This window comes from Oncorhynchus mykiss, chromosome 10 (assembly GCF_013265735.2).
Source record: "Oncorhynchus mykiss isolate Arlee chromosome 10, USDA_OmykA_1.1, whole genome shotgun sequence".
Classification (NCBI taxonomy): Eukaryota; Metazoa; Chordata; class Actinopteri; order Salmoniformes; family Salmonidae; genus Oncorhynchus; species Oncorhynchus mykiss.
The window spans coordinates 20,283,308-20,310,618 of NC_048574.1; the positions used below are offsets into that span (position 1 = coordinate 20,283,308).

At 43.2% G+C, this 27,311-nt stretch overlaps 1 protein-coding gene across 4 annotated transcripts in view; it reads left to right on the forward strand.

The window, feature by feature from the left end:
• Positions 1 to 23,936, forward strand: part of LOC110534862 (glutamate receptor 4) — a 186,286-nt gene extending 162,350 nt beyond the window's left edge. For 2 of the 4 annotated variants that reach the window (XM_036989862.1, XM_036989860.1), the window contains 5 exons: positions 3,085 to 3,283; positions 3,895 to 4,142; positions 14,008 to 14,122; positions 17,961 to 18,098; positions 21,370 to 23,936. In XM_036989862.1, the coding sequence (XP_036845757.1) occupies positions 3,085 to 3,283; positions 3,895 to 4,142; positions 14,008 to 14,122; positions 17,961 to 18,098; positions 21,370 to 21,534 (865 nt within the window). In that variant the 3' untranslated portion in view covers positions 21,535 to 23,936. Of the gene's footprint in view, positions 1 to 3,084; positions 3,284 to 3,894; positions 4,143 to 14,007; positions 14,123 to 14,922; positions 15,038 to 17,960; positions 18,099 to 21,369 lie in introns of all 4 variants that reach the window. The other 2 variants (XM_036989861.1, XR_005053597.1) reach the window with 2 other exon arrangements.
• Positions 23,937 to 27,311: the final 3,375 nt, after the last annotated feature.

Here is a 27,311-nt window from a genome sequence, read left to right on the forward strand (position 1 = left end):
AGAGAGAAATAATAATAATAATGGTGAGAGAGAGAGAGAGAGAGAGAGAGAGAGAGAGAGAGAGAGAGAGAGAGAGAGAGAGAGAGAGAGAGAGAGAGAGAGAGAGAGAGAGAGAGAGAGAGAGAGAGAGAGAGAGAGAGAGAGAGAGAGAGAGAGAGAGAGAGAGAGAGAGAGAGAGAGAGAGAGAGAGAGAGAGAGAGAGAGAGAGAGAGAGAGAGAGAGAGAGAGAGAGAGAGAGAGAGAGAGAGAGAGAGAGGTAATCTGTACTCAAATCCAGAGTTAAAAGAGGGCATAGTAATGTATTCTACAGCATAGCATTTAGTGTACATGCTTTGCTGCTGCGGCTCTTGTTTGGTGAGATCTTTGCTATATGTTGGGCACAAGCACAGCCCCAATGTGACACAGGGTGTGTGTGTGTAGGTGTGTGTGCGTGTGTGTGTGTGTGTGTGTGTGTGAGAGAGAGGTTGGTGGCATGTTCTAGGGACAAGACTAGAGGGGACACAGTGTGCAATAAGGGGAACGGGTCGGTGATGTGGAATATTTTCAGAAAGTCCCTTCTTACACCCTTTTCACATTACTGAGCAGAGCTGTACTGCACTGGCCTGGGTGCACATCTACCATAGTCACTGTGTGCTGGAAAGAAAGGGCCATGAGAAAAGAAAAAATGAAATAACCTTGCCAGTTCAGCAGTGTACGGTTTGGGTCGGTTCAGGTCTGCACGGTAATGTGAATCATGAAAAGGCTTGTTTCAGGTCGGCATCGACTTGTGAAATGGTGTGAAATGCTGAGTTTGACAAAACAACAGGAACTGAAGGGGTTTTCATAGAGCTTCTCTCTATGTTTGGTTTGTACCGAAGGTGGAGAGAGAACATTGTTTGTTAACTCCAATGCACCATTATGTTTGACTCTCCTCACAACCTTCCCCCCGCTCGCTTGAGAGTCGGCTTATCTGTCTCCCTTGAGCCAACAAACAAGACAAAAACAGAGCTGAACGGAGGGAGCGCTGTGTGACGTCGTCGGTCGCTCTCCAAAGCACTGCCAGCTCTTTTCATCTCACCAATAAACATTGAAAGAAAGAAAGAAAGAAAGAAAGAAAGAAAGAAAGAAAGAAAGAGATTGACACCGAAGCGCAGTGGGTTTTAATGAGCCACTTTGCCTTAAGGTGGATCTGAATATGGGCTGGATGGTGTTGTGAAGTCAGTGTGCTCTTAGAGCTCCCCCCTGTGGTAGGTTGGCAGAATAGCACTCTGTTCCCAAATTACCTATTGGCACAAGTTATTATTATTGGGGGGGGGGGGGGTTTATTTGTTGAGAAAGGATAGTGAAGGGGAGACAGGAAAAGTAGGTGAGATTGCGAGTCAGAAGGGCAGTAGACCGGATTTGAACCCATTCCGACTTTCAGATGTATTCAGGCCACTTTACTTTTTCCACAGTTTGTTACGTTACAGCCTTATTCTAAAATCGATTTAAAAAAAATGTTCCCTCATAAATCTACACACAATACTCCATAATGACAAACTAAAGAGTTTTTTTATTATTATCCAAAGAAATATCACATTTACATAAGTATTCAGACCCTTTACTCAGTACTTTGTTGAAGCACCTTTGGCAGCAATTACAGCCTTGAGTCTTCTAGGCTAAAAGCTTGACACACCTGTATTTGGGGAGTTTCTCTGATTCTTCTCTGCAGATCCTCTCAAGCTCTGTCAGGTTGGATGGGGAGTGTGCTCTGGAGCAGGTACTTAGCTCCGTTCATCTTTCCCTCAATCCATTCATCTTACCCTCAAGCCTGACTAGTCTCCCACTCCTTGCCGCTGAAAAACATCCCCGCAGCTGGCCTTCTAGGCAGAGATGCAAAGAAAAAGACGTATCTCAGACTGGCCAATAAAAAGAAAAGTTTAAGATGGGCAAAAGAACACAGACACTGAACAGAGGAACTCTGCTTAGAAGGCCAGCATCCCGAGTCGCCTCTTCACTGTTGACGTTGAGACTGGTGTTTTGCGGGTACTATTTAATGAATCTGCCAGTTGAGGACATGTGAGGCGTCTGTTTGTCAAACTAGACATTCTAATGTACTTGTCCTCTTGCTCAGTTGTGCACCGGGGACTCCCACTCCTCTTTCTATTCTGGTTAGAGACAGTTTGCTCTGTTCTGTGAAGGGAGTAGTACACAGCGTTGTATGAGATCTTCAGTTTCTTGGCAATTTCTCACATGGAATAGCCTTCATTTCTCAGAACAAGAATAGACTGACGTGTTTCAGAAGAAAGGTCTTTGTTTCTAGCCATTTTGTGCATGTAATCAAACCCACAAATGCTGATGCTCCAGATACTCAACTAGTCTAAAGGTCAGTTTTATTACTTCTTTAATCAGACAACACTTTTCAGCTGTGCTAACATAATTGCAAAATAGTTTTCTAATGATCAATTATCTTTTTAAATTGATACACTTGGATTAGCTAACACAACGTGCCATTGGAACACAGGAGTGATGATGTTCCATTTAAAATCAGCTGTTTCCAGCTACAATAGTAATTTACAACATTAACAATGTCCACACTGTATTTCTGATCAATTTGATGTTATTTTAATGGGCAAAAAAAAGTGCTTTTCTTTCAAAAACAAGGAAATGTCTAAGTGACCCCAACCTTTTGAATGGAAGGTCTTATCTTTAATCCATTTTAGAGTGAGGCTGTAAAGTAACAAAACGTCTCAAATGGGAGGAGTCTAAAGACTTCCTGAATGAATGTATACGTGTGTCAGGGTCAGCAGCTCTAACTGCTAGACCACACATGTCACTGATACGTTTGTCTGTAACTCACTCTCACTTCTTAATACAGTTTGTGGATTTGTAATTATTCATAATAATTAGTGTTTTTGATGGACTCTTCTGTCTATCACACCCCCTACTCTCCTCTTCTCTTTTCCTCACCATGCTCACTCTTTTGTTACTCCCCCTCCTTCTCATTCTCTCCTCCACACTTCCCTTATTCCTCTCCTTCCTCTCCTCCTTCCTTCCCCCGTCCACTCTCTCCTCTCCTCCTCTCCCTCCTCCCCTCTCCTTCCTCTTCCTCTCTATCTCCCCCAGGTCTCTGTCAGGGCGTATTGTGGGAGGTGTGTGGTGGTTCTTCACACTCATCATCATCTCCTCCTACACGGCCAACCTGGCTGCCTTCCTCACAGTAGAGAGGATGGTGTCGCCTATAGAGAGCGCTGAGGACCTGGCTAAACAGACAGACATCGCCTACGGTACCCTAGACTCCGGCTCCACTAAAGAGTTCTTCAGGGTGAGTATAGTGCTGGACTAGACACCAGCTGTGTCTGTTTTATCATATTATAGCCTTGTCCTACAGATGTAAGATCTTAATTTGAGGCAGTTACCTACAGCAACAGGGAAATGTGAATTATTATGTGGATTATAATTAATGGACATTTAAAAAAAGTGAAAATCAAAGTGGAAATTAAAAACTTCAAAAACTTTAAACCTCTAGTACACTACAAGTTTTACATTTCCAGTTCTCCTGGAACAGGGTGATCAAATTAAGATCCTACATCTGTATTTCATAGGCTTTTTGTGTATGTAGGAATATGAAGTTATAGGGTGCGTAGTATTGAACAGATCAGCTCACACACACACACACGACACCATGTGTTTTACTCAATACTGATCAGTTCACGCATAATTCAAGCATAATCATTCACTGGGGGAGGAGTGTGTGTTTTTACAGTAAGTGTTTCCAGTCAATATTCACTCCACCAGTAAATCTTTACAGTACACTAACTAACCCTCCATGTCCTCCTCTCTATGTGGCTATGTTCGCTCTATGCTCTCTCTCCACCCTCCTCCACCTCTACTCTTCCTCCACCCCTCCTCCGATCTGACCCAAACCAACCACAGAGGTCAAAGATCGCGGTATACGAGAAGATGTGGGGCTACATGAAGTCAGCCGAACCGACTGTGTTTACCAAGAACACCCAGGAGGGGGTTGTACGTGTGCGGAAGAGCAAAGGGAAGTACGCTTTCCTATTGGAGTCAACCATGAACGAGTACACAGAACAACGGAAACCCTGCGACACCATGAAGGTCGGCGGCAACCTGGACTCCAAAGGATACGGAGTGGCCACCCCCAAGGGTTCACTGTTAAGGTGGGTGGAGTAGTATAACAATATGTCCAAGCTGTGCGTGTTGTTATGTTATTCCACCTTCCCTGGCGTGCTGCCTGAATATGTATAATAACGCTTTTGTAACACTTATTTGGGTTGGATTTTTTTTTCATGCATAGTGATCATGAAGGTTAAGGTAGTGGCTTTTACATTTGTGTTTGGTGTGCATGTGGTCATGGCAACAGTTGTTTTTGTTGCAGCTCTACTTCGGTGTCAGGTAATGTTTGTGCTGCTTTGTGTTGGTGTGCCAGTGGGAGTTGGAACAGTGTGTTGAAAGGCCCTAGATAAGTCCAAATATTACTCTAATATATTACTATGACCAATGTTGCAAAATACTGGCAACTTTCTCCAAATTCCTGGATTTTCTGCTTATTCCCCTCTGAATCCGGAAATATATCCCGAACTGGGATTTCTGAAAAACCTGGGGAATTTTGGCAAGGTTAACGGAACGTTGCGAACCAAACTGCACTAATTAGGGAAAAGAGTGCTATTTGGGACGTAGACATAGTGAATGTCATATGAGATGGTCGGATATACAGTTGAAGTCGGATGTTTACATACACCTTAGCCAAATACATTTAAACTCAGTTTTTCACAATTCATGACATTTAATCCTAGTAAAAATTCCCTGTCTTAGGTCAGTTAGGATCACCACTTTATTTTAAGAATGTGAAATGTCAGAATAATAGTAGAGAGAATTATTTATTTCAGCTTTTATTTCTTTCATCACATTCCCTGTTGGTCAAACGTTTACATACACTCAATTAGCATTTGGTAGCATTGCCTTTAAATTGTTTAACTTGGGTCAAACATTTTGGGTAGCCTTCCATAAGCTTCCCACAATAAGTTGGGTGAATTTTGGCCCATTCCTCCTGACAGAGCTGGTGTAACTGAGTCAGGTTTGTAGGCCTCCTTGCTCGCACACGCGTTTTCAGTTCTGCCCACAAATGTTCTATGGGATTGAGGTCAGGGCTTTGTGATGGCCACTCCAATACCTTGACTTTGTTGTCCTTAAGCCATTTTGCCACAACTTTGGAAGTATGCTTGGGTCATTGTACATTTCGAAGACCCATTTGCGACCAAGCTTTAACTTCTTGACTGATGTTTTGAGATGTTGATTCAATATATCCACATCAGTTTCCTACCTCATGATCTCATCTATTTTGTGAAGTGCAAAGCACCCCAACAACATGATGCTGCCACCCCCGTACTTTACGGTTGGGATGGTGTTCTTCGGGCTTGCAAGCTTCCCCCTTTTTCCTCCAAACATAACGATGGTCATTATGGCCAAACAGTTCTATTTTTGTTTCATTAGACCAGAGGACATTTCTCCAAAAAGTACGACCTTTGTCCCCATGTGCAGTTGCAAACCGTAGTCTGGCTTTTTTATGGCGGTTTTGGAGCAGTGTCTTCTGCCTTGCTGAGCAGCCTTTCAGGTTATGTCGATATAGGACTTGTTTTACTGTTGATATAGATACTTTTGTACCTGTTTCCTCCAGCATCTTCACAAGGTCTTTTGCTGTTGTTCTGGGATTGATTTGCACTTTTCGCACTAAAGTACGTTAATCTCTAGGAGACAGAACGCGTCTCCTTCCTGAGCGGTATGAAGGCTGAGTGGTCCAATGGTGTTTATACTGTACTTGCGTACTATTGTTTGTACAGATAAACGTGGTACCTTCAGGCGTTTGGAAATTGCTCCCAAGGATGAACCAGACTTGTGGAGGTCTACAATTTTTTTCTGAGGTTTTGGCTGATTTCTTTTGATTTCCCATAATGTCAAGCAAAGAGGTACTGGGTTTGAAGGTAGGCCTTGAAATACATCCACAGGTACACCTACAATTGACTCAAATGATGTCAATTAGTCTATCAGAAGTTTCTAAAGCCATGATGACATTTTCTGGAATTTTCCAAGCTGTTAAAGGCACAGTCAACTTAGTGTATGTAAACTTCTGACCCACTGGATTTGTGATACAGTGAATTATAAGTGAAATAATCTGTCTGTAAACAACTGTTGGAAAATTACTTGTCATGCACAAAGTAGATGTCCTAACCAACATGCCAAAACTATAGTTTGTTAACAAGAAATTTGTGGAGAAGTTAAAAAATGAGTTTTAATGACTCCAACCTAAGTATAATGTAAACTTTCGACTTCAACTGTAAGTCATGTGAATGTCATTTGAGATAGTGGGATATAAGTGATGTGAATGCGAGCCATGTCAATGATCAGTCCTGTCTGACTTGGCTAGACTAGAGCTGCTTTATACACAGTGGAATTTACAGACTTGCCTAAAAAAAAAACATCCCAGTCACCACAGGGAGTTAGTTTCACTTCGCCAAAACTAGTGTGTGTGTGTGTTCCTGTGTGTACTGGCCACATTTTCATGAATCCATTGTGAAAGGACTGATAAAAGTGAACTTGCATTTTCACAGTTTTTTTAGAAAGAGGGAGATAATGTTATTTTTGAGAGGGAAAAGACACTGCAAATGATGAAAGCAAACAAGCACCCCTTCAAAATCAAATTAAATTTATTTATATAGCCCTTCGTACATCAGCTGATATCTCAAAGTGCTGTACAGAAACCCAGCCTAAAACCCCAAACAGCAAGCAATGCAGGTGTAGAAGCACGGTGGCTAGGAAAAACTCCCTAGAAAGGCCAAAACCTAGGAAGAAACCTAGAGAGGAACCAGGCTATGTGGGGTGGCCAGTCCTCTTCTGGCTGTGCCGGGTGGAGATTATAACAGAACATGGCCAAGATGTTCAAATGTTCATAAATGACCAGCATGGTCAAATAATAATAAGGCAGAACAGTTGAAACTGGAGCAGCAGCACAGTCAGGTGGACTGGGGACAGCAAGGAGTCATCATGTCAGTTATTCCTGGGGCATGGTCCTAGGGCTCAGGTCCTCCGAGAGAGAGAGAGAAAGAAAGAGAGAATTAGAGAGAGCATATGTGGGGTGGCCAGTCCTCTTCTGGCTGTGCCGGGTGGAGATTATAACAGAACATGGCCAAGATGTTCAAATGTTCATAAATGACCAGCATGGTCCAATAATAATAAGGCAGATCAGTTGAAACTGGAGCAGCAGCACGGCCAGGTGGACTGGGGACAGCAAGGAGTCATCATGTCAGGTAGTCCTAGGACTCAGGTCCTCCGAGAGAGAGAAAGAAAGAGAGAAGGAAAGAATTAGAGAACACACACTTAGATTCACACAGGACACCGAATAGGACAGGAGAAGTACTCCAGATATAACAAACTGACCCCAGCCCCCCGACACATAAACTACTGCAGCATAAATACTGGAGGCTGAGAAAGGAGGGGTCAGGAGACACTGTGGCCCCATCCGAGGACACCCCCGGACAGGGCCAAACAGGAAGGATATTACCCCACCCACTTTGCCAAAGCACAGCCCCCACACCACTAGAGGGATATCTTCAACCACCAACTTACCATCCTGAGACACGGCTGAGTATAGCCCACAAAGACCTCCGCCACGGCACAACCCAAGGGAGGGGGCACAACCCAGACAGGATGACCACATCAGTGAATCAACCCACTCAGGTGACGCACCCCCTCCAGGGACGGCATGAGAGAGCCCCAGTAAGCCAGTGACTCAGCCCCTGTAATAGGGTTAGAGGCAGAGAATCCCAGTGGAAAGAGGGGAACCGGCCAGGCAGAGACAGCAAGGCTCCAGAGCCTTTCTGTTCACCCTCCCACTCCTGGGCCAGACTTCACTCAATCATATGACCCACTGAAGAGATGAGTCTTCAGTAGAGACTTAAAGGTTGAGACCGAGTTTGCGTCTCTGACATGGGTAGGCAGACCGTTCCATAAAAATGGAGCTCTATAGGAGAAAGCCCTGCCTCCAGCTGTTTGCTTAGAAATTCTAGGGACAATTAGGAGGCCTGCGTCTTGTGACCGTAGCGTACGTGTAGGTATGTACGGCAGGACCAAATCTGAGAGATAGGTAGGAGCAAGCCCATGTAATGCTTTGTAGGTTAGCAGTAAAACCTTGAAATCAGCCCTTGCTTTGACAGGAAGCCAGTGTAGAGAGGCTAGCACTGGAGTAATATGATCTAATTTTTTGGTTCTAGTCAGGATTCTAGCAGCCGTATTTAGCACTAACTGAAGTTTATTTAGTGCTTTATCCGGGTAGCCGGAAAGTAGAGCATTGCAGTAGTCTAACCTAGAAGTGACAAAAGCATGGATTCATTTTTCTGCATAATTTTTGGACAGAAAGTTTCTGATTTTTGCAATGTTACGTAGATGGAAAAAAGCTGTCCTTGAAATGGTATTGATATGTTCTTCAAAAGAGAGATCAGGGTCTAGAGTAAGCCGAGGTCCTTCACAGTTTTATTTGAGACGACTGTACAACCATTAAGATTAATTGTCAGATTCAACAGAAGATCTCTTTGTTTCTTGGGACCTAGAACAAGCATCTCTGTTTTGTCCGAGTTTAAAAGTAGAATGTTTGCAGCCATCCACTTCCTTATGTCTGAAACACAGGCTTCTAGCGAGGGCAATTTTGGGGATTCACCATGTTTCATTGAAATGTACAGCTGTGTGTCATCCGCATAGCAGTGAAAGTTAACATTATGTTTTCGAATAACATCCCCAAGAGGTAAAATATATAGTGAAAACAATAGTGGTCCTAAAACGGAACCTTGAGGAACACCGAAATTTACAGTTGATTTGTCAGAGGACAAACCATTCACAGAGACAAACTGATATCTTTCCGACAGATAAGATCTAAACCAGGCCAGAACTTGTCCGTGTAAACCAATTTGGGTTTCCAATCTCTCCAAAAGAATGTGGTGATCGATGGTATCAAAAGCAGCACTAAGGTCTAGGAGCATGAGGACAGATGCAGAGCCTCGGTCCGATGCCATTAAAATGTAATTTACCACCTTCACAAGTGCCGTCTCAGTGCTATGATGAGGTCTAAAACCAGACTGAAGCATTTCGTATACATTGTTTGTCTTCAGGAAGGCAGTGAGTTGTTGCGCAACAGCCTTTTCTAAAAATTTTGACAGGAATGGAAGATTCGATATTGGCCGATAGTTTTTTATATTTTCTGGGTCAAGGTTTGGCTTTTTCAAGAGAGGCTTTATTACTGCCACTTTTAGTGAGTTTGGTACACATCCGGTGGATAGAGAGACATGTATTATGTTCAACATAGGAGGGCCAAGCACAGGAAGCATCTCTTTCAGTAGTTTAGTTGGAATAGGGTCCAGTATGCAGTTTGAAGGTTTAGAGGACATGATTATTTTCATCATTGTGTCAAGAGATATAGTACTAAAACACTTGAGCGTCTCTCTTGATCCTAGGTCCTGGCAGAGTTGTGCAGACTCAGGACAACTGAGCTTTGAAGGAATACGCAGATTTAAGGAGGAGTCTGTAATTTGCTTTATAATAATCATAATCTTTTCCTCAAAGAAGTTCATGAATTTATCACTGCTAAAGTGAAAGTCATCCTCTCTTGGGGAATGCTGCTTTTTAGTTAGCTTTGCGACAGTATCAAAAAGGAATTTCGGATTGTTCTTATTTTCCTCAATTAAGTTAGAAAAATAGGATGATCGAGCAGCAGTAAGGGCTCTTCGGTACTGCACAGTACTGTCTTTCCAAGCTAGTTGGAAGACTTCCAGTTTGGTGTGGCGCCATTTCCGTTCCAATTTTCTGGAAGCTTGCTTCAGAGCTCGGGTATTTTCTGTGTACCAGGGAGCTAGTTTCTTATGAGAAATGTTTTTAGTTTTTAGGGGTGCAACTGCATCTAGGGTATTGCGCAAGGTTAAATTGAGTTCCTCAGTTAGGTGGTTAACTGATTTTTGTCCTCTGGCGTCCTTGGGTAGACAGAGGGAATCTGGAAGGACATCAAGGAATCTTTGTGTTGTCTGTTTATAGCACGACTTTTGATGATCCTTGGTTGGGGTCTGAGCAGATTATTTGTTGCAATTGCAAACGTAATAAAATGGTGGTCCGATAGTCCAGGATTATGAGGAAAAACATTAAGATCCACAACATTTATTCCATGGGACAAAACTAGGTCCAGCGTATGACTGTGACAGTGAGTGGGTCCAGAGACATGTTGGACAAAACCCACTGAGTCGATGATGGCTCCGAAAGCCTTTTGGAGTGGGTCTGTGGACTTTTCCATGTGAATATTAAAGTCACCAAAGATTAGAATATTATCCGCTATGACTACAAGGTCCGATAGGAATTCAGGGAACTCAGTGAGGAACGCTGTATATGGCCCAGGAGGCCTGTAAACAGTAGCTATAAAAAGTGATTGAGTAGGCTGCATAGATTTCATGACTAGAAGCTCAAAAGACGAAAACGTCATTTTTTTTGTTTTTGTAAATTTAAATTTGCTATCTTAAATGTTAGCAACACCTCCGCCTTTGCGGGATGCACGGGGGATATGGTCACTAGTGTAGCCAGGAGGTGAGGCCTCATTTAACACAGTAAATGAATCAGGCTTAAGCCATGTTTCAGTCAGGCCAATCACATCAAGATTATGATCAGTGATTAGTTAATTGACTATAATTGCCTTTGAAGTAAGGGATCTAACATTAAGTAGCCCTATTTTGAGATGTGAAGTATCATGATCTCTTTCAATAATGACAGGAATGGAGGTGGTCTTTATCCTAGTGAGATTGCTAAGGCGAACACCGCCATGTTTAGTTTTGCCCAACCTAGGTCGAGGCACAGACACGGTCTCAATGGTGATAGCTGAGCTGACTACACTGACTGTGCTAGTGGCAGACTCCACTATGCTGGCAGGCTGGCTAACAGCCTGCTGCCTGGCCTGCACCCTATTTTATTGTGGAGCTAGAGGAGTTAGAGCCCTGTCTATGTTGGTAGATAAAATGAGAGCACCCCTCCAGCTAGGATGGAGTCCGTCACTCCTCAGCAGGTCAGGCTTGGTCCTGTTTGTGGGTGAGTCCCAGAAAGAGGGCCAATTATCTACAAATTCTATCTTTTGGGAGGGGCAGAAAACAGTTTTCAACCAGCGATTGAGTTGTGAGACTCTGCTGTAGAGCTCATCACTCCCCCTAACTGGGAGGGGGCCAGAGACAATTACTCGATGCCGACACACCTTTCTAGCTGATTTACACGCAGAAGCTATGTTGCGCTTGGTGATCTCTGACTGTTTCATCCTAACATCGTTGGTGCCGACGTGGATAACAATAGCCCTATACTCTCTACACTCACCAGTTTTAGCTTTAGCCAGCACCATCTTCAGATTAGCCTTAACGTCGGTAGCCCTGCCCCCCGGTAAACAGTGTATGATCGCTGGATGATTCGTTTTAAGTCTAATACTGCGGGTAATGGAGTCGCCAATGACTAGAGTTTTCAATTTGTCAGAGCTAATGGTGGGAAGCTTCGGCGTCTCAGACCCCGTAACGGGAGGAGTAGAGACCAGAAAAGACTCGGCCTCTGACTCCGACCCGCTGCTTAATGGGGAAAACCGGTTGAAAGTTTCTGTCGGCTGAATGAGCGACACCGGTTGAGCGTTCCTACAGCATTTCCTTCCAGAAACCGTGAGAAAGTTGTCCGGCTGCGGGGACTGTGCCAGGGGATTTATACTACTATCTATACTTACTGGTGGCACAGACACTGTTTCATCCTTTCCTACACTGAAATTACCCTTGCCTAACGATTGCGTCTGAAGCTGGGCTTGTAGCACAGCTATCCTCGCCGTAAGGCGAGTACAGCGACTGCAATTAGAAGGCATCATGTTAATATTACTACTTAGCTTCGGCTGGTGGAGGTCCTGACGAATCGTGTCCAGATAAAGCGTCCGGAGTGAAAAAGTTGAGGAAAAAAATATATATATATAAACGGTAATTAAAAAGTAAAAACCGTAAATTTGTCAGGTAGCAAAACAGGTTGGCAACAAAACACACAGCAACTAGAAAACAAGTCTGTAAGTTGTGACCGGAAATGACGTGCTGTTGTCCTATCTGGTGCAAACACAGAGACAGGAACAATCACAAGTTATCTCAGCCTATACTATAATGCTCATACTATCTCTTAGTGAATACTGCTTCTGGTTTACCATATATCCTTTAATACATGGAAAATGGAACAAATAGCCATGATCACATGTAAACTGTAGAGAGGAGCACCTCAGTGCAGTATGTAAACTAACTATAGATCTATGTTGTTGACCACCTGACCCTAGATAGGGCCTACAGAGCATTCTGTCTCTCTCAATCAATGATGTTTATTTTATAAAGCCCTTTTTACATCAGCAGTTGCTACAAAGTGCTAATAAACACACTAGCAACGGTCGTGAAAATTGGTAAAATGTCAAGAATACCGTTCTGATAAATGTACCAGTTGCATAGTGGAGTAGGATACTCCATACTTGTTGACTGAACTACAGCACTATAACAGACGTTTGTGCAATTGTACAATCAACAGGAACATGTGTTTTGCACAAGCAAGAGTTGGAATGTGCATTGCTTTTCTTTTTAAATAATTTGATCCAGCAACAATTATGTGACAAGTGAATTAACACCCCACAAAAACAAGAAAATAATTGCTGGAAAGTGGGGAATCCTGAGGTGGGCTGGACATTCGCATTGCAAGACACACAGACGCATGCACGCACACACACTATTTCCACAATCCAACATCAACCCTTACCTGTCTGTAAATTCCACTGACTGTGCTTCTCTAGAATGGAACAACATGAGTTTGCAATGCAAACAACAACTGGTGCAGGATTTATCCACTGTTTTCTGCAAGAGGAGTCACTGACAGATCATGGTAGTTCCCGATGGTTCCCGATTTTTTTCAGCATTATTATCGGTTGCTTTCCCCTGCTCAGATGTGGCATGCATCAAACATTGGTTGCGTGCCACATCCTCGACTGTGTCATCAACTGACAAATTGCTATAACATGGGATGTTGTTAGCTGATACGTAAAATACCTATCCAGACATTGTCAGATCTGGCATGCGTCAGTAACGCATGGGCAGAGAAACGTGCCCATCATCTTCTGTCAGTCACTTCTCCTGGTCACCATGGAAACCCACCAATCAGCATGCAAAGCAGCTATTATGTCAGACAAGGCTGCAATTTCCCACGGCATTAACCTTAAAGTGTCTCTAAAAGGGTTAGATGTTTAATTATATTTTTATTCTCTTCTCATCAGCTTTTACTGAAATAGTTATTTTACTAATGTTGCTATCAGTTACATTTCTGTCTCTCTCATTTATGGTGTGTGCTTGATATTACTGCAAAGTCGAGCTGAAAGGCACTGAATGCACGTGGACAAATCTCTCTTGATGCAAGTTTTACTCCTCTGAATCAAAATGTACAGTATATATAACATGACGTTACTACACAATAATTTCTCTATGGGCCCTGGTCAATATATGCACCATTTTGGATGCACAAAATGTGTAATGGAGTCTAACTATCAATCAGGTTGTGTGAAGAAAGACAAAATACATTCTGGTCAGTGACCACAAGGGAAAAATGGACATACTGTAATTTAGTTTCCTTGGCTCAAACTGAAGTGAACCAAGTCCCAACTTGAGGATTGTCCGTTCTGTGTATAAGGGTCCAATCTGTGGGGCAAATACAAATTTCCACTCAAGTCAAAATATAACTTCTCCCATTGACATCACTGCATGACTAAGTGAAAATGTATGACTTAAGTGGAAGTTAGGCTTTGCCCCCTGTGTATGGAGGGAGGGTTTATTGTTACAGATAGAGCATTAACACACCCCTATTTCCACCCTTGTGCCCCCTTTACAATCCCACCCTTCCCCCTCCTATCCCCAATTGGATGCTATTGACTCACCTTCACTCACCCAAATATGTTTTATCATTTTCAAGAAGCGCAGTTAACCTGGCAGTGTTAAAACTGAATGAACAAGGCCTGTTGGACAAATTGAAAAACAAGTGGTGGTACGACAAGGGAGAGTGTGGCAGCGGCGGAGGTGGCGAGAAGGTTAGCCACCCTTGTGTCAGCCCCATGCCGATTGGGTAAAACTGTTGCCGTGGTAACGGGGGCATCTGCCGGGGCGACACCCATCCTGTGGCCCGCAGTGGCGTTGTGACGCACCACAGTGGCACATATTATAGAGTGGAAAGTGATTACTGTCAAACCACAGACATGAGCTATTGATAGATGTTATTGTTCACCTATTCATAATCTAAAGCTTAAGTGAAACGTTTTTGAAGACACTTCGAAGTCACAGTCACCGCCCTATTGTGTACTCCCACTAAACACTACATTGTGCATGTCATACATGTATCTTATGCCAAAACATGAAGTTGTCCTTTGATAACTTTCGTGCTCACTTGAAAAAGAGATGTACATCTCATTGTGACTTTCCTAGTTAATTAACGGATCAATACATTTTAAATACATGTTTGTTTGGTAATTGTTGACCTGGTACAAAATCCAGCCAATAGTTGAGGCTTCACAGTAATGGCCTTCGATTGGTTGTTGTGAGATAGGCCCCAGCAGTATGTGCCCGTTCCAGAAAGCGATGAAGCGGGGGCCCCATGTATATGTCTGTAGCGCTCAGCCCCTCAGGCGCCCCCTCCTCGACCACGAGCATAGAGACATGTAAACAAATGGGGCTCCTGTCTCCATCACTTCCAAATGTTAAGTGCTCTGAATGGGCTCTTTAGGTTTCTGACTGAATAACATAAAATAACATGTCCTATGATGTTATTTATGTTATTTCCCCCTCCCCCCTGACCCTTCCCCGACCCCTCGACCTCACACGTGCGGTTTTGAAGAACGCCGGTAAACCTAGCCGTGTTGAAACTGAGTGAATCAGGCGTCTTAGACAAGCTGAAAAACAAATGGTGGTACGATAAGGGCGAGTGTGGACCCACGGCCTCAGGAAGTAAGGTCAGTCTCCTGCAAGTCCTGGGACCACACCTCCTCACTGACTGTTCTGTCACACAGATGAACCCCACCCATCGCAGACAGACAGATAGGAAGACAGGTAGACGGGTAGAAAGGCAGACAGGTAGGTAGGCAGGTAGAAAGGCAGACAGACAGGTTTACTGAGAGATAGGTAGGTAGGCAAGCAGATAGGGAGGCAGGCAGACAGGCAGGCTTGTTGACACACACACACAAAAATAGGACAGAGAGACTTAAAGCGTAGCCTGAGGGATACAACAGATCACACTAGAAGGCATGCTCACAATTCAGTGGTAAGCAGCACAGCAATGTACTGTCCTCTACCATTCAACATTTTGGGGTCACTTAGAAATGTCATTTTTGATCAGAAAAACAGTGTAGACATTGTTCATGTTGTAAATGACTATTGTAGCTGGAAACGGCAGATTTTTTTATGGAATATCTAAGAGGCCCATTATCAGCAACCATCACTCCTGTGTTCCAATGGCACGTTGTGTTAGCTAATCCAAGTTTATCATTTTAAAAGGCTAATTGATCATTAGAAAACACTTTTGCAATTATGTTAGCACAGCTGAAAACTGTTGTCCTGATTGAAGAAGCAAAAAAACTGTCCTTTAGACTAGTTGAGTATCTGGAGCATCAGCATTTGTGGGTTTGATTACAAGCTCAAAATGTCCAGAAACAAATAACATTCTTCTGAAACTAGTCAGTCTATTCTTGTTTTGGGAAATGAAGGCTATTCCATGTGAGAAATTGCCAAGAAACTGAAGGTCTCGTACAATGCTGTGTACCACTCCCTTCACAGAACAGCGCAAATTGGCTCTAACCAGAATAGAAAGAGGAGAGGGAGGCCCCAGAGCACAACTGAGCAAGAGGACAAGTACATTAGTGTCTAGTTTGAGAAACAGATGCCTCACAAGTCCTCAATTGGCAGATTCATTCAATAGTACCCGCAAAACACCAGTCTCATCGTCAACAGTGAAGAGGCAACTCCGGGATGTTGGCCTTCTAGGCAGAGTTGCAAAGAAAAAGCCATATCCCAGGCTGGCCAATAAAAACAAAAGATTAAGATGGGCAAAAGAACACAGACCCTGGACAGAGGAAGATTGGAAGAAATAGTTATGGACAGACGAATCTAAGTTTGAGGTGTTCGGATCACAAAGAACAACATTTGTGAGACCCAGAAAAAGATGAAAAGATGCTGTAGGAGTGCTTGACACCATCTGTCAAGCATGGTGGAGGAAATGTGATGGTCTGGGGGTGCTTTGGTGGTGGTAAAGTGGGAGATTTGTACAGGGTAAAAGGGATCTTGAAGAAGGAAAGCTATCAATCCATTTTGCCATGACATGCCATACCCTGTGGACGGCGCCTATTTGGAGCCAATTTCCTCCTACAACAGGACAATGACCCAAAGCACAGCTCCAAACTATGCAATAACTATTTAGGGAAGAAGCAGTCAGCTGGTATTCTGTCTATGATGAAGTGGCCAGCACAGTCACCGGATCTCAACCCTATTGAGCTGTTGTGGGAGCAGCTTGACCGTATGGTACGTAAGAAGTGCCCATCAAGCCAATCCAACTTGTGGGAGGTGCTTCAGGAAGCATGGGGTGGGAGGTGCTTCAGGAAGCATGGGGTGAAATCTCTTCAGGTTACCTCAACAAATTGACAACTAGAAGGTCTGCAAGGCTGTAATTGCTGCAAATAGAGGATTCTTTGACAAAGGAAAAGTTTGAAGGACACTATTATTTCAATTAAAAATCATTATTTATAACCTTGTCAACATCTTGACTACATTTCCTATTCATTTTGCAACTCATTTCATGTATGTTTTCATGGAAAGCAAGGACATTTCTAAGTGACCCTAAACTTTTGAACGGTAGTGTATGAAATGATGATACCCACAGGATCACATTCATATGGTTGTCACCTGTATCTGTGCACACTTAGTAGTGTATACTTAGTAGGGCACTTAGCAATGGAATGTATTCAAGTTGTGCAGTTGTGATGTCCCAGCAGATTATTAGTATCATAGAATTAGAATGAGTAGAACAGGTTTGAAACCTATTATTTTTTATGATTAGTATGCCAGTCATCCCAGCTCACTCTAGATTGGATATATCAAGTATAGCAGTTGGCCACTACTCAGGCATGTAAAGTGAACTCCCGCCTCAACAAAGCAGCATGTAAACGCCTTAGCGGCAAAACAAGTCCTTGTCAAGTGTACAATATTTTCTTGTCAAGTATAATTAAAAAGTAGCTCTCCAGTTTTGTCAGAATGTGCTCACACACATTCCTATCAGCAGCAGATCAGATGCATAACAAGGCAGTGTTTAGTGAAGTCTCTAACCTGAACATAGTCCTTTTGAAAAGAAATCATCCTACTTTAGGAGCAGGAATCCAACCTGCTCCAAAAGAGGAGATAAGAAATATGAGAGAGCTGCTCTCGTGTGTTTTAAACCACAGCATCTAATTACAAAATGACAATAAGCTGAGATAACCGAGGGCTAGGGAGCTACTTGAGAGTTTAGACCGAGGAAAAAACAGCCTGTTGACAATTGTTGACAGCTAGCAAACTAGAATAATTGTTTTCCTTTTTAATTGCTCTAAAACATCATAGTCAAGCTTTAGATTGATTTGAATGGTAATTTCATGATGATAACAGCTACAGCCCTAGCCACAGAGCTCATAGCTAGAGAAGGTGGACTGGAAAGTATGTCTGTGTGTGTGTGTGTTATATTTGTTAACTTTGTATTTGTGTACTTGTGTTGTAATGTGTAATATAATTGCCTGGTATTTTATGTATGAGTATGTATGTGAGTCTGTGTTTTCATTTGTGTGTTCTCGGCACCCCACCACTGTCACGCCTCTGATTTCCTGTCTGCCCTGTGTCTCTCCTCCAACCCCTCAGGACAAGTCGTCCCAGGCCCTGTCGTTGAGCAACGTGGCGGGGGTCTTCTATATCCTTGTGGGGGGCCTGGGTCTGGCCATGCTGGTGGCCCTCATCGAATTCTGCTACAAGTCCCGGAACGAGGCCAAGCGAATGAAGGTGGAGGCACCGATGTCTGAACACCACCACCACCACCTCCCCCACCACCTTACCCCTAGCAGCCCCCGCCCCAGCTGCTCCAGCCCCAGAACAAGCCCTCACCCCAGTCACAGTCCTGGCTATAGTCCTGGCCACACCCCCGGCCCCAGCCCTTCCCCAAGCACCCACAACTTAGCCACGTATAGTGAGGTTTTCGACGGGTATGGGAGCGATGATGGGAGTGATGGGGATGTTATGATATAAGGCCAGTATAGAAAAGTCCTCCTCCATCCCCCACCTACCCCTCTAGGCCCCCCTCCTGTGGTACTGTAAGTTGACCCTCCCTTATTGTCCGCTAGCTAGCTTGCCATGCTGCTGATTGACTGTACAACTGGTGGCAATGCTTCCTTTACTTCCTCTGCCTTGTGATTCGCTCGTTTGTGGTCATGTGACTTACTCGTCTGTCTCTTGGCTTCCTGGCGGGGGCTTTAAGATGGCCGCCGTTTCTATTGTCTGTTTGGTTTGTTTGGCTGCAGACAATGTCTCCTGCTGTTGACTGTGACTAGGGTTGCACACTTCTGGAAGCTTTTCCAAAATTCCCACGTTTTAGAGAAATCCCGGTTGCAGGAATCCCTCCCTGCTTATTCCCCATTGATTCTGGGAATTTTCCAACCGGGATTTCTGGAAATCTAGGAATTTGGGATATTATTCTCATGTTTTCCAGAAATACCAGTTGGAGGATTTCCTGTTGGTGTATTCCATCCTTACTTATTCACTCCGGGAATCCACCAACCTGGATTTCTGGGAATTTGGGGAAAGTTTCCCAGATTTCCCAGGAATTCTCAGGTTTTCTCGAAATCCCCTCTCTGCTTATTTCCTTCTTATTCCAGGAATCCTCCAACCTTGATTGTTTGGGAAAGTTTCTGGAATTTCACAACCCTGAATATGACACACACAGGCACCTGCTAACATCACACATAGCCATGGTGCTCTGTCTAAACCAAGGGCATCAGTTGGGTATGGCAGTCGCACAAACATTTTAAGTAAGCAAAAAAAGTAGACAAAAAATCTTTCGTATCCTGATTTAAAATGCAACTGCTGTTTAACGTAACGTCAGACTGGTTTTAGGACCATGCGGAGCATCGCTCGGAGAGCAGCTGCCAACCTGCGCCCTTTTCTCTCACTTTTAGAAAGCAGAGGACAGAGACAGTGGCAGCTTGCCAGTCAGCTTTTTAGGCCGATTGCCGATTGCTTTGAATTTGATGACGGTATTTGAACTCAGCCTTGTAAACCTTATTGTAATCTGATAGCCAGGGGTTAATTGAATTGTGAATTTGGAGGTGGGGAAGCCTTCCTTTTTGGTGACCATTCAAAAGCGATTTTATTGTTATTAAAATATAGGCTGTGAAAACTGTCGGCCTAATTTATATTTACGTTAATTTACCAAGTAGGCTAGTGCAATTTTGGTTTCATGTATTGGCATGAACATAAACAGAACTGAACAACTTTCTTTTTAGAGCATTTCCCCAAAATACATGTCCTGTTTTTGGAACAATAACAATAAAATAACAATTGTAGGCTATAACAAATGTTCTGTCATGCAATTATAATTGATAGAACTATTTTTACTTCTTGCTGCAGGCCTACTTCATCATCATCCTCTGCCTGCATCCCTATCTGTAGCCTACCTGTCTCTGGTATAATGCATTTCCACCTCTCACTTTATCAGTCTTGCTTGTCCATCTTCCTCAATTCAATTCTTACAGATCAATCTTGCAGGCAAAACGTCATTAAATATTGTTCAGTTATTTAGCCATAGTGTGGATGTAGGGCTGTTTTTGAAATACAATAATCACCCAGACAGTGCAACTACTGTGTGGCCAACACAATAATATCAGAGACAAGCTGGCCCGGGGAAAGATGTGCGAGCCACCCCTTCGTTATTCCAAATAATATTCTCAGAGCTGCCTTGTTGATACAAAATGTTTCAGTATTCTCAGAGCCAACTTGTTCATTGATACAATGTTTCAATAGTTTCAAGCCCACCTTGTTGATGTTGGTTTTAATTTACAATGAATCCTACCATTTATAAAGATCTCCGTACAGGTTATATATATATATATATATATATATATATATATTGTAGGCTACCTAACTATGGCCTAAAAATGTCTAACTGCCCAAATGTCTAATACCCCCCCCCCCCAACACACACACACACACACACACACTTTGCCATTCCCTAGGTTTAGCTAAACTAACACCACTTTTCTAAAAATGACAATATAAGAAGGGAGAACCACAGGTTTTAATGAGAAACCAGCCCCAAGTACACGTTAAGTTAGATAAAGCAATATAACACCATACATTATTGGCGTGTTAAAGCCTAGAGTAAGTGGAAACTAACTGCCCCTCTATATTGACTTGAGCGCCGATCTCTAAGATATTTCCCTCGGGTCCAACGATTTTTGACTTGCAGATCTACAGTATGTGTCTGACGTGGTTATGTGTCTCCTGTTGGTGCTGTAGGCCCCCTCTCTCAGCCCTCTCTCCATTCTCTTTACTGTTGCTTGGTCAGCTGCCCTGTCGTCCCTCGCCCACACATAAATCATCCAATGTCTAATAACCATAGTAGTCAATGGTAGTCTTGTATCAAATGTGCACATAAAGTGGTGTTATAAGATTTTATTGAATGGCCATGATGGATGTCCTGTGATTCTGTGGTGTGACGTTAGATGTAGTTACTGTACTATATTCATCCCTGACATTATCCATCTTCATGATGCTTCCTGATCTTAGAATTGTTAGTGTAATTTTGTATGTCCAGATGAGCTGACATGTTTTTCTCTGTCCCTCTCTTCCCCTTTCTTTCTCTCACTATTCCCTCTCTCTCTCTCCCTGTCCCCCTTGCTTTCTCTCACTATTCCCTCTCTCTCTCTCCCTGTCCCCCTTGCTTTCTCTCACTATTCCCTCTCTCTCTCTCCCTGTCCCCCTTGCTTTCACTCTCTCTCTCCCCTCTCTCTCTCTCCCTGGCCCCCTTGCTTTCTCTCTCTCCCCTCTTTCTTCCGCTCTCCCTCTGTCTGTTCCCACCCTCTCTTCCCCTTGCTTTCTCTCACTATTCCCTCTCTCTCTCTCCCTGTCCCCCTTGCTTTCTCTCTCTCCCCTCTCCCTCTGTCTGTTCCCACCCTCTCTTTTTCTTATATTTGTCTCTCCTCTTTCTCACTACCCCCATTTCCCCTCTCTCTGTCTCTATCCCCCTTTCTCTTCCTGCCCCCCCCCTTTCCCTACCCAGCTGACCTTCACGGAGGCCATGAGGAACAAGGCACGCCTGTCGATCACAGGCAGTGTGGGGGAGAATGGGCGCGTCCTGACGCCCGACTGTCCCAAAGCGGTCCACTCGGGCCCCTCACTCCGCCAGAGCTCCGGCCTGGCCTTGGTCTCCTCTGAGCTCCCGTGAAAACCAAAAACCTTCCAAGTGCCTTAAAAATGACCAACCCACAACCACCATATACCACAAAGACACAGGACAAACACCACCCAAACCGGACACCACCACCAGTGTGTGGGCAGACAGGGACTAACTAACATTGTGGAAGTTTTTTTAATATAGCAGAAATTGGGACTTTGCCATTTGAGTATGTAGTGAATCTGTGGCCATTTTGGATGGAGTTCGGTGGAAAAGTACAATCTGTATTTTTACTTTGTGGCCAAGTGAGGGCTATTTGTAATCAAGTTGCCATTTTCGGGTGCAGAGGTGGAGATTGCATCTGAGATGTTCCACTGAAGACCCTGTGCCAACTTATCATTGCGATCACTGGCGAAGGAAGAGCAGGAGGAATTGAGAGTGAAGTAAAAATGAAAAATAAAGGAAGACCAGAAAACTTGAAACGTGTAACTGTGGATCATTGGGTTGCTGAGTGAATTGGCAAACTGAATTACAATCAAGATTGTTTTCCAAATGTGGACAATTGTTACCAGATGAGAGCAGTGTTCAAAAAACAACTGTCAGACAACAATCTCACTGAATATCAATATCTGACATCATGTGGGGGAGTGTCTCCCGTTGTCATCATGGAGATAAAAACTATAATTATTAATAAACTACAATAACTCTATTGATAATACATATAAGATAAATAAACTGTGAAGATTTAGTAAATATGTATATTCTGTGAAGACGAAGCTAAATAAAAAAGAAGTTCTGTACATAGAGGAGACTGTATAACATGCTTGCTTTTTCAACAGATGTAAATAGCTGATTCAGTAGTGGACAGAGGGCAGTTCTCTTTTTGTAACCATCTTTAAATAAATAATTCATCGCAATAATGGATAAGACGACGTTGTTGAAAAAGGAGAGACATTGAGACAGCGTTTTATTCCTTCGACGTTCAGTTCAGAGCGTCATGTTCCATGGGCATAGTATCAACTCTGCCCATCTAGATACCTGTTCTCTACATATTAATATATTCAGCGATGAATGTTAATTAGTCCCATCCTCATCCTCGAGCCTCGCCCCCATCCTCTAGCCACACCCCACACTGTGCAGTCATAGACCAGAAGTGGCTGATAGACCGAATTTTATGTTTAAATGCTTTACTTGCGTTTCCACTAGAAAACAAACAATATTTTTTGTGTCGTTTGTTCTATTTTTTGTAACGATCAATTACATTTAAAATGACTGTCCGTCTCCTGATTTTTCAATGTTTTTTCAATGTTCACGGCTGTTGAACGTTGAACGTCTTATGTGGATAGATATTTTAGATAATTGTGTATGGAGAGAATAATGCATTTTTTTTTATGTGAAATGAGAAATGCAATTTTGCTGTATTATTTCACTAGTCAAAGCTTATATAAACAGTATTTATTGAGTAAAAAAGAAGACAAAGAAGAACATTTGTTTTATTGAGCCATGGTCAAAGCTTTGGCCCTCTTGGTCCCTAACACTGTGGATCCTCAGTAGAAGAATCTATGGTCTACTTCCTGTCATTGAAGTTATTAGTGTGCAGTGGAGGTTTCAACACATGGCCAATGGAAGGGCAACCTCTAGGCCCGTGGGCAGCAATAGGACAATGACTTTTACTGTGTCATCCTTTTGTCTCTTTCATTTTCAACTTTTTTCCCCCAAAACCTGTTTCTGCTATTGTTGTTGTCGGACAAATATGTGCAATGTTATCAATGTTTTCAATTGCTGCCTCTGTCTTTTTCCCTTATACACATTCACATACACGTCCACATACATGTACACATTGTAGTGGTTGTAGCTTGTATGGCTGCCTGGGTGAACCTCCACTTCAGCCCCCCTCTGTCATTTTTATTCAGACATTTGTAACACAAATAAATTATCAAAACATTTAAAAATATATACAAAATAAGACTCATAAATATCAAAAAGAAGTAACAAAGAAACAAATGGCAAAGATGCCACCCTGGGCGGCTAACCATGTCGCCTATACCTAAATCCGCCACTGTGTACACGACACGTACAGAGGAGGCTGGTGAGAGGAGGTATAGGAGGACGGGCTCATTGTAATGGCTGAATGGAATCAATGAAACAGTATCAAACACATCAAACACATGGAAACCACATGATTGACTCTGTTCCATTGATTCCATTCCAGCCCGTCCTCCTATAGCTTCTCTCACCAGCCTCTTCTGGTACACACACGCACACACACACACACACACACACACACACACACCGGATGGACCTTGTTGCTTTGAGAGAATAAACCAGCTAAAATATTTCAGGCCATGCTTTTTGGTTCTGCCATATGTCTGTAAAATTCAAATGGTATCCTATTTTGGTTTCAATTGTACATCTTTATTTTGATCATTTTTTTAGTAAAAAGTTAATCCAAAGGATTTGTCACTGTGTTTTATTGTGGACAGGTGTGAGAGGGATCTGTGTTAATTCATGAACTTACTTGAGTGTGTTTGTGAGATATTTTTTTTAGATATAACCCAATCACAGGCTGGAATTCAATCAATTGCACATTGTCAACTGTTGGGGAGAGTATTATATTTAAAAGGTGTATTCCTGAATCATGAATGACGTTTTTACAATAATAATGCAATATGTTCCATTTACTTTAACTAATATTTGATTTCAACTGGTAATAAGATGCACCCAGTCTAATGTAAAGGCTTTATGTAATTTCTAACCAATGTTTAATGATCATGCTCATGTCATGCTTACGTGAGCATTATAAGATACTAAAGCTGTCAAATCCACAAGCAGCTCCCGGCATTAAACCTAAAGCGGACATTACCATCGGTCGCATTAAGATAAATTCCATGCAGCCTTGATTACAAGTTCAAACACAGAAATGTGAGATGTAATCTAGACCTCTATTAGGATGATAGAAATCCTCATTATTTTATTGAATCATTTTCAATTTGAGCGCCATTATTTCTATATATCCTTCACTTTGTCATTCTGAACTTCCAACGCGAGTGGGATGGGTGTGGCTTCTTGACAATGATCAAGAGCAGCTGCTCAGCGATTTGACAGCTCCAACGCAGTCACACCTCTGACAATACCAAAACATAAGTGTTGACTATCTCCAGTTAACGCTTCATCTGATTGAATCTAGGCCTTAGGCCCCATGCACACTCAAGTTGTTCAACTGATATAAAACGCATTTGGCTCATCAGTTATACAACGCATCACTAAATTATCTGTTGTATCAGTTTTGTGTCACAAAAATATCAGTTGTATCAAACCTATTGTGTCAAATGCATTGTGCAACCTGAGTGTGTACGGGGCCTTACATTTGATATCCTCCTAAAGTAGCAGTGCCTTAGCCTCGGACACTATGAACCGACCACCAACATGACAGATGGTCCAAGACAAGGTGCTGAAACCATCAGGTGAATGCTGCAGTGACGGAACAAAGCCTCATTTACACCTACGCAAAATGGCTATCGTTCATAGTTGCGACAAATTATAGGTTGAGTTCCCCTGCTCAGACGTAGCATGCATCAACTAGTGGTTGCGTGACACGTCATCGACTGTGTTATTGATTGACAGATTCCTATAGAATAGGATGATTAGCTGATACATAAAAAATGTCTATCCAGGCATTGTAAAATGTGTGGCCCAGCATCGTCCGGGTTAGGGGAGGGTTTGGCCTGGCTAGGCCGTCATTGTAAATAAGAATTTGTTCTTTACTGACTTGCCTAGTTAAATAAATAAATACAAATAAAATACATTAATTAAATATATCTGGCCTGGGCAGAGGAAAGAGCCCATAGACTTTGGGGCTGCACAAAATGCAAGTATGCAGAATGGCCATTTTGCGTAGCTAATTGAGTTATTGTGTTGCATACGGTATAAATTAGACCAACCCTGCTCATGTTCAGCCTTGACCTTCCACTCCATATTACGGTCAAACCTTGGTCGTGCTCGCACTAAAACACTGTGTACAGCTCTACTATAGCTACTAGCGATGTAAACAGGGATGCAGAGCAGGCTGCGGTGGCTGTAAGCAGCTGAGGAACTCAACGTGTGGAGCCAAGGGGACAGGACGTTTGCTGTAAGACAGAAGTGACAGCATACACTACATGACCAAAAGTATGTGGACACCTGCTCGTCGAACATCTCGTTCCAGAATCATGGGAATTTATATGGAGTTGGACCCACTTTGCCTCTACTCTTCTGGGAAGACTTTCCATTAGATATTGGAACATTGCTGCAGGGATATGATTCGGTCGGGCACTGATGTTGGGCGATTAGGCCTAGCTCGCAGTCAGCACTCCAATTCATCCCAAAGGTGTTTGATGGGGTTGAGGTCAGTGCTCTGTGCAGGCCAGTCAAGTTCTTCCACACTGATCTCAACAAACCATTTCTGTATGGAGCTTTCTTTGTGCATGGGGGCATTGTCATGCTGAAACAGGAAAACCCAAACCTTCCCCAAACTGTTGCCAGGATGTTGGAAGCACAGAATCATCTAGGATGTCATTGCATGCTGTAGTGTTAAGAATTCCCTTCACTGGAACTAAGGGACCTAGCCTGAACCATGAAAAACAGTACCAGACCATTATTCCTCCTCCACCAAACTTTACAGTCGACACTATGCTTTCGGACAGGTAGCGATCTCCTGGTATCCAACAAACCCAGATTTATCCGTGGGACTGGCAGTTGATGAAGCATGATTTATCACTCCAGCGTACGTGTTTCCACAGCTTGAGTCCAATGGCGGCTACCTTTACACCAATCCAGCCAATGCTTGGCATCGCTCATGGTGATCTTAGGCTTGTGTGTGGCTGCTTGGCCATGGAAACCCATTTCATGAAGCTCCCGAAGAACACTTATTGTGCTGACGTTGCTTCCAGAGACAGTTTGAACCTCGGTAGTGAGTGGACAGGCAATTTTTACATGCTACGCACTTCAGCACTCGGCGATCCCGTTCTGTGAGCTTGTGTGACCTACCACTTCGAAGCTGAGCCGTTGTTGCTCCTAGACATTTCAATTTCACAATAACAGCTCTTACAGTTGACCGGGGCAGCTCTAGCACGGCACAAATTTGACAAACTGACTAGTTGGAAAGGTGGCATCCTATGACGGTGCCACGTTGAAAGTCACTGAGCTCTTCAGTAAGGCCATTCTACTGCCAATGTTCGTCTATGGAGATTGCACAGCTGTGTGCTTGATTTTATACACCTGTCAGCAACGGGTGTGGCTGAAATAGCCAAATCCACTCATTTGAAGGGTTGTCCACATACTTTTATATATAGTGTATGTCAAGGGGAGACAGCAAGGTTCTGACCTTCAGGGGAATAAAATATAAGCTCAAGCTGCCCAAATCGAGCTGCCCAACCTTGGTCACATTCTCACTGAGAGTCAACACGAGTAAGGAAAAGGGAGGGATATAGGAGGGATGGTGTAGGCAGACATTGATTTGGCAGGGATGAGTCCTTGGTGTATAAAAGGCTGTGACCCCAACCAGGTGTCTTATATCATGTTGCAACTAGGTAGATATTTGTTGAAATTCAGCATTAGTTCATCCTCTTTGTGGACCCCATAGTAAAGTCATTAAATACAAAGTGAAAGAGAGCGACCCGGCTCTACTTATTTGCTTACCTGTGAACCATTGACACTGCCCTTGTTAGTGGGGAGTAAGGCAGCACAACAGTTAACACACACAGGGAACTTTATTTACACACACTGGGAAAGATGAACATGGAGATCCACTGGGCACACACTGGTTGAATAGACGTTGTTTCCATGCTTTT